This window comes from Empidonax traillii, unplaced genomic scaffold (assembly GCF_003031625.1).
Source record: "Empidonax traillii isolate 1590-97213 ecotype Southwest subspecies unplaced genomic scaffold, ASM303162v1 scaffold669:size348880, whole genome shotgun sequence".
Taxonomy (NCBI): Eukaryota; Metazoa; Chordata; class Aves; order Passeriformes; family Tyrannidae; genus Empidonax; species Empidonax traillii.
The window spans coordinates 81,336-96,708 of record NW_020955862.1 but is presented as its reverse complement, the minus strand read 5'-3'; the positions used below and the strand labels follow the sequence as shown (position 1 = coordinate 96,708).

Sequence of the window (15,373 nt, the reverse complement as noted above, 5' to 3'; positions counted from 1 at the left end):
TTTGAAAGCCCATGCTTATTACTGAAACCTAATCAGAAATTATCCAGCCTTTTTTTTTTGCTTTCCACCATCTCTCAGAAACAAACTGGCTTCTTGGTTTCTCTTGCTGTGTTACATGTGGCAGTGCATGCAAAGAATACCTTGTGCATGTCTAACGGCATCCTAGCAAATATATGAATGCAAAGATAAAATCATCTGTAGAGTATTAATGCATAAAAGCCATTTATTCACTGACATCTCATGCACTTAAACATTAATGTCTGACTAGCACAAGACAAATTATTTTATCATCAAAAAGCAAAGACAGGTGTTTCCCCACCCACACTGTACACAGAGTTATGCCAGTTATGGCAAGGTGTACAAACAGTCATGTCCCCATTCACACATTGATTACTTGCCCTCATTTGTCTTGAAAAGAGTGCATGCTGTAAGTTCCTAGAATCTCTTCTCCTACAGGCAAGTGGGAAGCCCCAAAATCAGAAACAAATTCAGAGATGATTCCCATTTTCCTCCTTTTGAATTCCTTTGAAGTATCTTCTTAGAAGGCATTTTGTTCATAGGAACAAGATAGTCTTTATTTGCTCGAGTGTGATTTCCTAATCATTTAATCTTAGTAATTGGAAAAAATTAATTAAGAAAACTCCATTCATTGTATTTAAGAAAAATCAATAGTGATCTTAAACTACTTCAAGGCCATGTCTATAGTGTACTGCACAGTGCTGCACTGATCACCTTTAGAGGTCAGGCAAGTCATTTGCGTATCTTGCAGAAATGGGATATTGAATCTAAACACAAGTGCACCTCATTGCATGTATGTTCAGTAAGCATCAATGTACCTATCACTTTCTTATGGTCTGCTGCACAATGATTCCACACTCTTAACACTTAGGGAACTGATCTTTTCTATATTGTTTCCAACAATGCTATCTCACCAAAGTGTTATAAAATGCACTGAACATGTGGTGGTATAGTGTTGCATTGGTTGGGTTTTTAAGCAGACACTGTGGAATGTACAATTAGAACAGTACATAAATATCTCTGGAACTGCAGAAGCTGTCACTGTACAGAAACAACTACACAGATGTAACAGCAACCACAGTGCAAACCCAGTTTTTACTGACTACAATACACAGTAACAGTACAAACAAGGGAAGTTCCCTGCCATACCATCACCAGTTTCAGCACTCCTCGTGCACGTGAAAGGCACAGTAACAGACTGCTCAAAAAATACTACCAAGTATTCCAAGTTCCAACTCTGCAGTCCACAGAACCCTAGGTAGTCTCACTCACTTGAGACACTCCTCATGCACACAAAAACTGGTCACTCAAGTAAGGGTTTCAGGGCTGAGTGGCAGCAGTGACAGCACAGTGACAGCACAGTGACACATCACTGACAGCACTTCACTGCTGTCACTGCTCAATCACCACTGATTTCCTGCCAGGGATTTTCCTGCTGGCCAGCCACAGTACAAATGTCATGGCACACAACCAGGCCATTCTCTGGAGAGAACTGTCACCTGGTGAGGTGACTATGGGAGCAGGAAAACCAGCTGCAAAGGGAAGAATAGAGTGTAACAGAGTCTAGTCCTGTGCTGTCTGGAAACAAGATGGTCTGCATCACATGGTTGTGGCACCCTAAAACATAACAGCACCTGAAATGGTCCTACTTATACCAACACATGGTAGGAAAGCAGGTACTAGTCAATGCAAGGCACACAGAACTGAAAGAACTTTAGAGCACACAGTTTAATATTCCCCAGTAATCGTGCATTCTCAAGGGGAGTAAAGACGGTCTCCCAGATTTAGAAGACCTGCAGAATCAAATTCAGAAGTTTTGTAAACAAAATTTTTTATCCACTCTTCACTGCAAACCAAAAGATTGTAACAAAATGAGCTACAATATTTACCTGTTATGAATAGGTCCTCTGAACTTCGGGTCAAATTTCCTTGGTTCACCTGCATTTAAAATAAAACAGTATAAAATCATGCCTTTATTTAAAAAAAAAAAATTTGTTCAGAGAGGGTCCTTTGAAAAACATCTTCCATATGCTCCTATTTAATCAGGGGTTTTTTTTCTAGGTTCAGTAATTACAGAGGTTTACTGAACCAAACTTCATGCAAGGAAAAATTACTTCATTCAAATGTCAATGCTGCAACACAAATTACTGTTTCGGAGTGCTTTTTCATTGCCTTTTTAAGGATCTCCTCTTCTGAATATACCTGGTATTAAAGGGTGTCACCAGCCTCACCCATAGAAAAATACCTATTTTCTAAGAGAAGAATTCAGCAGCTTCTCAAAGGCAGAATTTACTTATTAACTAAATGCCAGACTTTGTTCTTGGTTTGTATCAGAAAAACCTTATCAAAATCCACACAGACCAGTACAATAAACACAGCAAATAATAATTCTATTTGCCCTTCATCTGAGGTGTTCAGGTCCACCTTAACAAACTCCTACAGCAAATATATTTTAACACAGAAGAGACAGAGAAAACTAAAACTTTAGAGAAGTGATGTATGACAGTAACACTGGGGAGTGGAAGAAGTAATGCTGTGACACAGGTACCAAAATGGTCCAGGAAGCAAGTGTGCCATACACAGTACATAGTGCTGGGCCAACACCCATATATTGAAAAACCTTTTTGAACAGGAATTTCTACAAAACAAACGTTTCTACAAGTGATTTATCTCCAGAACAAATCAGAGTCTGTAACATCACTCCTGATGGACAGGTGGAGTGAGCCTCTGTTCACTGCTCATACAGGACACCCAAGTTTAGCACATAAGAACAGTCACACCAGATCACCAAAAAAAAAAAAAATTATCCACTGAACCCATATTCTGTATCCTACAAGGGGCCATATCCAAGGAGACATTGCGGTATTTCCCTAAAACTCAAGATTACAGAGATTTGCAGCTTCACTTTTCTTAACTAAAGGTAGTGACTTTGTATTTAATAGCTGTCAGTGAATTTCTTTCTCATTCGTTTCATAAATCTCTATTTAACCTTCATATACTTTAACAATCTGCAATGCCCTATATCACAGAGTACTACAGGTTAATGAAGCATTGAAGTACTACCTCCTTTTGTCTGTTTTAAGCTTGCAATCAGTCATACTATAACTGTACTGTATAACGTGGCACCATGGCATGCTACTAATAATTTTACAAGTTATTATATTCTTCTTTACTTGTCTATCTTCAAATGTCCCAGTCCGTTCAAATGTTTCTTGAACACAAGCCATTTCATAGTTTTGGTCACACTTATACTTCCTTTCTGTACCTTTTACAGTGCTACTATAGATCACTAAAACAGGAAGGGCCAGAACTGCACAGGATATTCACCACCAATATTGGCTGTGATTTATACAATCCTATAATGACTCTTTCTATCTGACCTCAGTCCATTTCTAACAATTCATTCTTACAGTCTATTTGCTTCTCAGGGCAAACATTTTCACTGAGTCATCCATTAAGACTCCAAGTTCTCACTCTCAAATATCAGTAGTTAGCTCAATCCCACTACTGGATCCTCCAAAGCTATTCAATGTTTTCCTCAAAAATTTGAACAAAGAAGTAGAATGAACACTTTGAAACTATGCAGGTGACAAGTGTTAAAATACTTCTGGAGACAGAATCAAGTAGATTTTCATAAACAACAAGTAAGAAAAAATTCACAGTAATTTTTTTAAACTAACAAGAGTTATAAAGACAAACTCCATTCAGAAATCCATACAGAATAATTGCTTTGAAAAACAGTGTTGAGAAGAATACTAAAGGATTACAGCATACTACAAACAGAGAATGAGTCAGTCAGGCTATGTCTGCAAAAAAGCACCATTTCTTCAAGAAGTGTGAGCATGACTCATGAAGTCACTGTTCCTTGTGCCTGGGGACACGTGAGGCCTCAGATGAACAACTATTTCTAGCTCATGGACCTAGAATGTCAGAAGGCACAAACAAACTGGAGAGAGTAGAGGGACTGCTTAAAGAGAAGAAACTAAGAGGTTTTCAGAAAAGCAGTAAGTGCCAACTTCGATGTCTGTGATTAAGTGAAGGAGCACAAAATAACAGTCTCCAAACACCATACAAAATTGACAGTGAGCAATTGCTCTCAGCTTCCTCTATGAGACAGAGAAGCTAACTTCATTTACAGCAAAGATGGCTTAGATTAGGCATTATGGAATCTTTCAGGACACAATTATACACTGAAATATACACTGGAATTTTCATCATCCTATGCTTTTAAGAATAAATTAGACAAATACCTCTTGGGAAGAGAACAGGAAAATGTACCATGCCTCAGCATAGAGACAATCAAATGGATCTAATAGGTAGGAGGATAAAAACAAAGCACTCCAGAAAGGGCAGTCTGATTAAAATGGAGACTTTCACCTCCAACAAGCAAGAAGAGGGATGCTGGGAGATAGTAACAGCCACAAACAGCTTGTAAAATTATTGCAGCACTGCAAACTTCTTCCAAGAACTGCTTCTCACACCAGCAGTCTCTATGCTCACAGTGGCATGGTGCGGTGTAACACAGCTCAAACTGCTTTCTTTGTCACTGAGTTCTTGGTATAAATCCATCACAGGATATGGGAGGAAAAGGTAACAACATTATAAATTAGAAATATACAAAAATTCATTGTCAGAAGTAGTAGATAGCATCCCTGGAACATTAATTACCAAAACATGACACAGCTGATCACAACTGTAATTATTTTCACAGAACAACAGAAGAAAAATGCTGTTTGTTTCATCTCATGTTTTTAAATTAAATATCAAATTCCCTACTTATTTACTACTATTTTTAAAAAATTCAGAAAATTCTTTGGGTTGATGTGGAAATTATTTATGCTCCTAGTATCCATACAGGTCCTGGTAAAAGCAAATCACTGCCCTTTCTAGAAAAGCCCAAGTGTATTTAGAAAGCAAATTCCAAGCTTTAGGAGTTTGGTAGGCATAAGGAAGAAAGCAGTGGTTAGGGATGATTGACACTTTTTTTGCTAAGATTAAAAACTGGGATTGTATTCATTCTTTGCAGCTGAGGCAGATCTATTTCACAGGCTGCTTTATAATAGGAAACTTCTGTGTGTTGAAGTATGTCATTACGAGAAATAGCTCACAAGATATTTCATTTAACAACTCCGACTCCAAACAGTATCTGAAGTTAATCTTTACATTTCATCGCTGTAGTAATTTGAAAAAGCAAGTCTAAATTACTCACCTAAAATAAAAATTTACTGTATATACATGTAAAATTTACCTTTGATGTGCAATTTAAATAAACTAGCATATGTCATGCCAGAAAAAATTTGAATATTGCTAATAATTGAAGAAGTTGTAGAAAACCATTTTGAGTCTGGGTCTAAGCCCATTAAAGTCAACTGAAATAACACAGTTGAAATACGGGAGATTTAGATCAGGCGCTTTGAATGGTCATAAGAAAGCAAGTAAATTACCATGTTTTCCATAGTAGTTTTCTTCATCTCTGTCCATGGCACTGTACCTGGATCACTTGAGCAAGTGTGAGATATTGACCGTGGACTCCTGTGTTGCTAGCACAATTTCCCCAGCAAGCACAGATTCACAAAAAATACTATTTAAATAGATTTAAAAATAAAGCTGATTGTCACGGACTTCTCCAATCACAACAGAAATTCACAAAGTAGGCAGGTCTTTCTGTGAATAGAAAGTTATCACTTAGTGCCTTTCCCACCTCCTGAAGCCAGTCTGATAGCCAGTCTGAACAGAGAGGAATGACTTATCAGCTTGTGTTACCCTACACTATTAACTTAACATATAAGCAAAAAGGGAAACATCTGCACCTGAACACCATTTGTAAAATAAACATATGGAAGCCAGTATAACAAAAAAAAAATCCTGATGATTTGCTGAGAATAAGGTATTCACACTGTTGGTTATATTTTTGTAGCATTATTTTCTTAATAAAACGTACTTTTTGTACTTCTTCATAGCACAAAAGTGCAGAACAGAAGAGTCAGCACTAGAAAGTCTCAGCATTGTTACTTTAGATACTGTAATGCCTATATAGTGAAATGAAATACAAGGCTTTATAGACAGCATGTCAGTCCAAAAGCCTGAGGCAACCTCTCCTTTCAAGCCACACAGGAACAGAATCTCCGTGTGGTGATTGTGACCAGAATGAAATTTCCATTCTCTGTGGAATATGATTAAAACACCAATTGTAGAGTTCTGTAATGAGAAACATGTACACTTGTATATGCATTCCTACAATAATTTACAAGACAAGGCTGAACTACATGCTGGAACAACAAAAATAAAATTTTTAAGTCAGCCCTATCACTGTATAGTACACATGGACACAGAAGAATAATTTCATATTACAGTTCACCAATGATGCCTGTGATAAGTGTGTCACAGCCCATTATGTTATTACAGAACTTAGCAGCAATGTTCTAAAGCTTACTGAAGGAGCTATTTAGTATAATCTGTATCAGTAAATGAATGTAAAAGTAATATGATGAGATGTAGATTGATCTCCTGCAAAATATTAACCACTGACTGAACTCTCATACTTAACTACCTCCCAAGATTTCCCGTCACCCTTAGGCAAATACATTAAAAAAAAATAAAGTAAAAAAAAAAAAGATATGCAGAGAAGCCAAGTGACTGATTTACTGTGGTCCTACTCCAGTTTTCACCTCTGTCAAAGGCTGCTTTGGTAAATCTCAATACATAAAGTACAAAACCAGAAGGCAGTGAACAAACGGTGCTAAAATGAGATTCTCACTAACTAATATGCATTTGGTCACCATATACTACCCAACTCTAATAAAATGCTAATTCCAGTATGAGAACTATTAGTTTCTTCAAGTTTCTTCCTTGGTGTTTGGTCAACAATGACACGTGCCTGTGACTAGAAAAGGTGCGGCTTTTCAAGACAACAGAATTTTTATTAGCAAGGCATTGGAGCTGCAGTTGTATGCACTGCTCCCCTCTACTGGAGCACATCCGTAAGTTCAAGTAATTAAAAATATTCCTCTAACAGACCTCAGCAGCAGTAATGTCACCTCTAGGGCACCATACACAAGCTGCTAATTTAATGTTCAAACACACCAGTGCACAAGAAAACAAAGCAGGCTACTAAAAATGCTCAGGGTCTATTAGGATTGAATGAGGTTCATCGCAGTTACGTTTCTCTAAAAAAATCACATGAAGATTTTGATGCCTCTGCCTGTCTGTTCTGCGTAGGATTAGAAAAATAAACCCAACACAAGTGGGGTGTTGCACAACTCATCTACCCCTTTCAGAAGCAGAAACTGCTTGAAAACATATAAATACCTAATCTTTGCAAGTTTTAATTTTGCAAAGAACCCAAATAAATGTCTGAAATGTACTGCTGTTTAGCAGTAGTCAATTTAATTTTACTTGAAGTTTTTCTTAGGCAAACTTAAGCAACGTTGTAACATTCCCTATGCAGCCTTCTGATCTTAGTAATATAAAATAATACATTATTACTGCAAGACACAAATGTGTTGAAGCAGTCTATTAAGTCAAAAGGTTTATATTAATATAAAAACAACTCTTCCACCAAGCCTTGTATCTGGTTTAGAGTCATATGTTTTTTTTTTTCTTCTTTGAAAAATTCAGGTGTAACTTGTTATGTTCACATACACTGCAATTATAAAAAAAGCACACCTATGATTTCTCTTGTAATAAATCATACTAAATGATAGCTGCCTTTGAAATATCTTTTATCGTGACAGTATGAGTCTTTCTGTTTGTTGGTCCTTCAGTCAGAAAAGCTAGTGAGAGGATGAATACAATTCATATGGAATTGAAATTTTAAGTCACAAAACAAACTTTTCTGCCTTTTGGTTGTGGGGTTTTTTTTGGTGGTTTTTTTTTTTTTTTTTCCTATTAGCCATTTATGCAGATTTTTATTTTTTTTAAGAACAACTAAATTTGTTTAACTCTTAGAAGTTGAGCATAAAAGTCTCATTTAATAGATTCCACACACTGAAATGTGAGTCAGCAATATCACCGCATTAAATAATTGTACTAGAGCTTTAATGGCTTGATCCTGTATTAAAACACAGGCTAGACTATGTATGTCACATTGAAATGTTCTGTGATCTACATTCTCTAATCACTCCCATACAAGTCTTCCAACTCATTTCCATGTCCACACATTCTTTCCCTCCAGTAGTTCTCCATCAGCTCTTTACAATATTCCCCTTTTTTTCTGGAAAGGCAAAAGCCTATGCAATGTGTGTTTTGGAATTACATTGTGATCACTGTTTGACCCTTCTGCTCAGGTTATTTGTCTCTGGTCTGCCACCACTCATAATGTTGAAGAGGTCAAAGAGGGAGACATTGGTCATGTGGGGCACCCCCCTGAACTAGGCAGTGTTGAAACCCGACTGACAACTGAATCCAGTACTGCCATTGTACTACTGGTACTGGCTCATGACCTGCAAAAAACGGAACAGTGAAGAGGAAAGAGGAGGTGGCAGATGAGACAAACAAGTCATCTCGTGTCTATTTCTTTACATAACTGCAAATACACAGATTTCTACATGCAGATGAGTTTCCAAACACATTCAATCTAAGTTTCAAAAGTGACTGCCACTGCCCTTCAGTGGAGCTGAGGGCATTCAGCACTGCTCACAACCCACACACCACTGCTACCAGTCTTACTGAAGGACAGATTAAAGGAAGAGGGGGAAAAAACACAAAACAGCGAATGGCAAGGGTTTAAGACAGTTTCAAGAAGACCCAAGTACTATGTAGTTCTGCATCAGTTTTACCCATCATCCAGACTCCTTTGCTTCCCAAGCAGTCCAGGCCATGTACACTATGTAAAGAGAATTGTTGGGGAATCTTGAGGTCAGTGACAGTTCAGTGAAGAAGGCTGACCATTTTCCAATGTGCTAAAAATACAAGCACTAAATCAGATTCTAAAAATTAAAAACTTCAAAATTAGTATCATTGCATTTTCCTAATTAGTCATATATCTGAAGAAAAATGATGTCCTCCATGTCACAGTCACAAGACAAAGTGAATGACAGCACATCACACACCCAGCTGACTATAGGTTCGTCCAAAAATTGTGCAATTCTTTTTTCCTAGTGGTGACTGCACAATCAACATGTTGTCCATGTTCACTTAATATTAGACAAAACATCAGAATCTGTTTGACCAGCATGATATGATCAAATATCAAAGGTCCACACCTAACATTCTTCTGATATTAGTGGCAACTCAAGCTCTTGGGCAAACTACCCACAGAAAGGGGACTGAAAACGTACACAGTTAAGGTACTACAACTGAATTACCACTGAACTGAAATTCTGCCACAGGATCAAGAACACTGATAGCTAGCGGAGGTTTTACAGTTCTCTAAACAACAAACAATAGGTTGCTGGCAGTTTGGGTCACAAACACATTCATTAAGGCTTCCATTTCAATGCCCCTATTAGCTGTTCCCCCAACTTCTTCTTCAGAGATGGAATTCTGTCTGTTCTTTTGTTTCCCAGCTTCCTTTTCTTATTCTTGTTCCTGGACTAATGTAAGTTTCATGAAATTTCCAAGGGCTACCAAGAAGCCTCTGGAATGGTACAAAGGGTATGGTAAGAGCACTTCTCTGCAAACTCAACTATTCTATGAGACATTGTTTTCAAAGTGAGGTTGGGCCCAGAAGACTGGGTGATCAAAGCAAGCTGTTATCATATAGTTATGTTTGATGTAACCGTTTTGTTGAATATCTCTTTTTCCCAACATTTTTACATATTAATCCAGCTAGAAAGGGTTCTTGGTTTTGAAACACGCTCTCATGCCTTAGAAAAATAGTATCTAAAATGACGTCTTTGATGATGCTTTAACTGGAAAAAGGAAATGTTTTGAAAAAGGAAGTGCTTCCTACCCAGGATCAGAGAATGTCAGAGGTTTGTGTTTCTCGGCTGCTTTACTGCAGCTGATCTAGAATCACAGATGCTATCCAACAATTTTTTCTCCTAGCACTCTGTAACCCCAAATGCTTTATACCATATCATTGCAACTTATTGTTTATTCTTACGCTGTAAAACGCTGCATGCAGATATCACACCAAGACCTTTTCTATAAATCATTAAAATAACACTTTCATAACCTCAGAAGGAGAGTATTATCTTCAGCATCTACCATTAAAAATTAAATCACTGCACTGTTTCTATGGTGAAAGAAGTGCAATTATACACATTTCTCAGATACCAAAATACCAGGTGGAGGAAACAAAAGCTGGATTATTTTGGACTTTGTGTACATCATCTATCTGCCACTATTTTATTTGTACAAAAGCATTCAATTACTTTGAAAGCAAGAGAACAGTCCAACCCCCAACCTTATGAATAAACCAGTGTCTAATTCACAAAATCACGTTGAAACTGCACTTATTAGAGCCTTAACAGCAATGCATAATTTTGAAGATCTGTCCTCCTCTGTATACCAGGCCTTTTCTAATGGCTGCTGATTTAAACTAAGAATGGCCAACAGCTGCCTGATTTTGGTTAGGTACGTTTGTTTATTGAGCTAATATTCTCTATGAAAGCTAGACATCAAAAATCCTAATGTAACATTGTTGGTCAAATGTCCAACATAAAATGTACTTTGCTATCATGTGTCTCATGATGTTACACAATTCCAAAATTTTTCAGTCACTATTACTTACCCAGTTCTCAGAAGGCAAGCCTATAAGGTTCTATCCTTTCTTTCCCCTCCTCCATCTCGTTTTAATATTTAAAAATGCAGCTTGTGTCTTGAAGACAACATAACAGCTGTCCAAATTTTAAAGACAATTACCTCAGTGTTGTCTCCCCTTATGGCTCTTCATGTCTCAGACTCTGTGCCTGGTGGGCACCACCCTGTTCCTGGTGTAGTACACGTGTACAACCCTGCCCCTTCAGCAGCCCTCTGGTAACGTGTCTGCTGAGCACATCCAGCAACTGCTGAGTTCATTTTTACAGCCAAGACCCCACTTTCAAGAGGAACTGTATTCCTGCAGGTGAACATACGAATTTGAAAATAATCTCCTGGTTTTTCAGACAGCAACAACAAAACCCCCATCACTATTACTACAAAATTAAATTAGTCTGACACTGAAATAAAAGGAAAGGTGTAAAATAAGACAACCTTCAGCTCTAGAAGAAGTTACAACTTATTGTTAAGGGGAAATTAGACTATTAATATCCTTCTACAACACATTTTTGGGACTAACAAAATTTATTCCACTAAATCTTTAGCACAAGGTTCATATTTCACAAAATATTTAAATCCAGTGGACTCTGACCTTTGATAATTACTACAATTTACTGTAAGATGGAAACTTGGTCCTATATGATTAATTACTTCAAAATGTATACATTTCACAGATTTTCACAATTGTCTGTTAAGAAATAAGATCAAATAGTAATTTTAAGTTGTCTTTTATTTCCTATTAATTTTACACTAACAAGCATCCACTAGAGAACAACTATTATAGCCTATATAGAACCTTCCACTTAAAACCTACATAGCAAAGTCAAAATTTCTTTTAGATCAAATGGAGTACTGGAAGTGGCATTACAAATTATGTTTCCTGTTCTATCGAAGTAGAAGTATTTGAATAAAAACTCTGTAGTGTGGGTCAGTTCAAAACTGGAGAAATTACATGAGGGTATTCCCTAAAACAAGTATACTCATAAAGTTCTACTTTTTAGAATAACAGTAAGGAATTTGAAAAAAATTTGAAAACTGCAAGCCAGGCGTCCCGATTCACTCAACAAACTACTGTCTCTCAACCTTTGCTTTTCAATAGAATATAAAAATACTCTATTGAATCACTATCTATCACTAGCACTGTCCTTTATTCTGGGGAGAAAGGAGACACATCCCTAAAGTACCAAGTAGCACAAAGTCTCTGGAAAAAGTGTCTCTACTAATTGAATGCACAGCTTTTGGAAACTCTTAGCCCTCCAGTCTGTGAGAATCTGGTGTGGAAACTGAACCCAGCTATGATGGTCGATTACAAGAGAAAACAGAAAACCACCTAGAAAACCTCCCTGCATAGCTTGGGGAATTAGTAACATTAATCAGTTTCTTCAACAAGTCTTTGGATGTCATTACTGCATGACGAGCTGTTGCAACACGTTTTCCGTGGGTGTCATCGCCATCCTCCTTGAATTTCGTATCTGAAAGAAAACTATTCTTCTGCTTCCAGAGACTGAGGAACTGAAAGCAGAGCAACACGTTTTCTGCCCCGGCCGAGGCTGAGCACGGCTCGGGCAGCCGGCGCTGGGGAGGCTGCGGGGCAGCACCGCGGGCCGGCCCGGCCAGGGACATCCCCTCCGGGAGCGCCGCCCGAGCCGCAGCTCCGGCTGAGCCCGCCTGGCCAACAACCCTGCCCGAGGCCACCGACCTGGCCCGGCCCGGCCCGGCCCGGCCCAGCGGGCCTTGCCCTGCCCTGCCCTGCCCTGCCCTGCCCGCGGCACCGGCCCGGCCTCGCTGGGCGCCGAGGAACCGGCCCTGCCCTGCCAGACCCGGCCCAGCTCCCAGGGCAAACAGAGATCTGGCAGCAGGATGGTTACACAGAGTGACTAATTAATTTTTCCCGAAGAACGACATAACAGAAATTCAGGCATTATTAAGACATTTTTCTCTTAGAAGAATACCCTCCACAACAACCTGAAAGGTTGTTTTACCCAAACATTGCTGAAATGCCGATAGATCATATATGCAGAACAGCATCTGGCAAATTACAGTACATAAGCTAGACAATTAAACAAATCCCAATTATGTTGATAGTTTAAAGCATTTCCAAAGCTAGAAAATGTTTTATTTTCCCTTTACAAAGGGCACTGTTTGAACCATGCACCCACAGTTTCAGTGAAAGTCTAACTGCCCACATGCATGACTGAATTTTGCACTCGGTCACTGGTATGTGGTATGACATTTGAATACAAAAATAACTGGTTATGTTTTAGAATGATTAGGCATATATGTTTGTCCACAAAATGAGTAACTCACAGATAAGATTAAGAAGCCATATCAACAGGCATTTGCTAATTCACTGACTGTTCTCTGTATAGCTACACACCTTGTAGAGACATTATTTAGGGGAGAAAAGAATTATATAAAGAAAACTATTCAGATGGGGATTTGGTGAGTTGTGACTATTGCTGCCTTAATAGAGGTCAAAATTTATGTCTATATAACAGTGTATAGATGCATTATTATGAATGCCTGCTGCTCTGTACAGTCTCTGTATAGCACACTGTATGGTATAATGAACAAAGCATCAGCTCTTCATGGTTGTTTTTAAACAACTGGATATGCAGTTACAAGTAGAGTTTGTTAGGCTATGTTAACTAGATCCATTATTTTATTAGGCAGAGACATTTTCATTTATTTTGCCTTCATTTCTGAGACTTTTGTCACTTACTGTAGAATGTGTTCTGCAGTCTTAGCAGTGTTAACAATGGCTCTGTGTATCTGGAACAGCAAATATATTCACAAAACGTTAACATGGGCAGATGTAATTTAAGAATTTATTTGAGCAAATCAATCCCTTACAGTTGCTTAAAAATGGTCAGAAGTGACCCTTCATTCCAAGTTTTTACCACTTGTTAATAAAAATAGACTTCCACTATATTCTCTATTTTGTTGTCATTAAAAAAGTCCTCTGCAATCAAAAACTTGACTTTATACAAAGCTGAATGTGTTCTTAGACAAAAGAAGGGGACTGTGATTACTGATGTTTTTTGTTTCTATAGACTTCTAAAAGCACAACATGTTATTCCAAGTTGATCTGCATTCTTTGAGCCAGGTCCTATTCCTAGGTAATAAGACTGTTAGTAAATAAATAATCCAACATTAGTTACAGGTTTTTATTCCTCAAAGGAACTTGTCAGCATTTCCAACATACACAATAATGAGATGGTGTTACAGAAAACAGATTTTTGTTACAGAAAATAATGTCTTCATATATCTCATTATTAGGTGCTATGACAAAAAAAAAAACAATTTGAATGGTGATCTGAAAACTGAATAATTTTGGATGTAAGAGGACTTCACATTAGCTACGTATCTGTAAAAACTGATACACAGTGAATCTCAAACCTGTACACAGACTAACTTGCAGTGATACTATACAGAGCATGTGCATTATAAGAAAAAGTCTTTCTATGAAAAAATCTGTTCCTGCAGAAGCAGGTGTCAAGTTACTGTCTAAAGCACAGAACTGGCTCAGATTCCCCCTCCATTTAAACAGCAAAATACATGCTACATTCCATGTATAAAACTAGGTTTATTTTAACTGGTTTGCAGATTTTCCAGTTTGTGATGTAATTCAGAACTTGTTTTCTATTACTGTTGGTGTATCAATTTAGAAGACAACAACTGAGGAGTATAATCCTGGATGTAAAATCACGGACACATTGGCATAAATAACAGTCCTGAATGCTCAGTCTAGACTGTTTATAGGAGTAAAACCCATATAGATGAACTATTAGATGTGTATCAGCTATAAGGTATGTGGAATTAGTGAAGACAAAAGGTTCCCTGTAGGAACACTTCTGCAATGCTTACAGACTTTGTAGCAACTACAGAATACAACTCACACTTTATACATAATTGATACCAAAAGCATACTCCAGCTGCTGGAGGGAGCGGGAGGAAGGAAGGAGAAATCACAGTCCACTGCGGATGTGAACGTTTAACACGTGAATGTTTAGCAGACTGACAAGTAATTTGTGTAGAAGAAACATCTCAAAGACAAATCAAAACCAGACCAAAGGAGGAGACAAAATACGATCTGGAGGACTTGGGGAGATTGTCAGAAGAAATATTAATCTTGGCAACACTGAGAGAGTTTTTAGGAGAGTTGTGAAAAACTACAAGAAGATGGAAGCCATATAAAAAAGAATTTGGTTTACTCTGATGAAAGATCAGAAAATTCCTTCCCAATATTAGAAGTAAACCAAGCCTCACCTCCTTACAAAAAGTCACAAAAAAAAGGAGTATTGTATAGTCCCAGGCTCAATTTTAGGCACTGCAGATGTACCTTAACATTTTAAGAACAACAATAAACAGTGAAATCATAATGTAAATAAGAACTTGCTGACTGGAAGCTCTGGTACTCTCAGCTTAAAATTCTTGATATTAGGCCCAGATGCCTAAAAGTTAGTCTCTAGTTAAATCTTCAATTTATTCCTATAAACTGGTATCTTATACTTGGTAAATATTAATAATCACATAGATTATAAGTGGAAACTAGAGCTTCTGCTCTTATATGTAACAAGGTTGTAATATCCTGTGAAAACTGAAATCCTAGGAATTGGAAGCAAAATAAATCCTGAAAATTGAACCTTTAGCA

At 37.7% G+C, this 15,373-nt stretch overlaps 1 protein-coding gene across 2 annotated transcripts in view; it reads right to left on the bottom strand.

Moving 5' to 3' along the window:
* The window catches only part of SLC44A5 (solute carrier family 44 member 5), a 61,296-nt gene that overhangs the window by 29,220 nt on the left and 16,703 nt on the right, over positions 1-15,373 (bottom strand). For both annotated transcript variants that reach the window (XM_027899461.1, XM_027899460.1), the window contains exon 2: positions 1,908-1,956. In XM_027899461.1, coding sequence (XP_027755262.1) covers positions 1,908-1,956 — 49 coding nt within the window. The remainder of the gene's footprint in view (positions 1-1,907; positions 1,957-15,373) is intronic.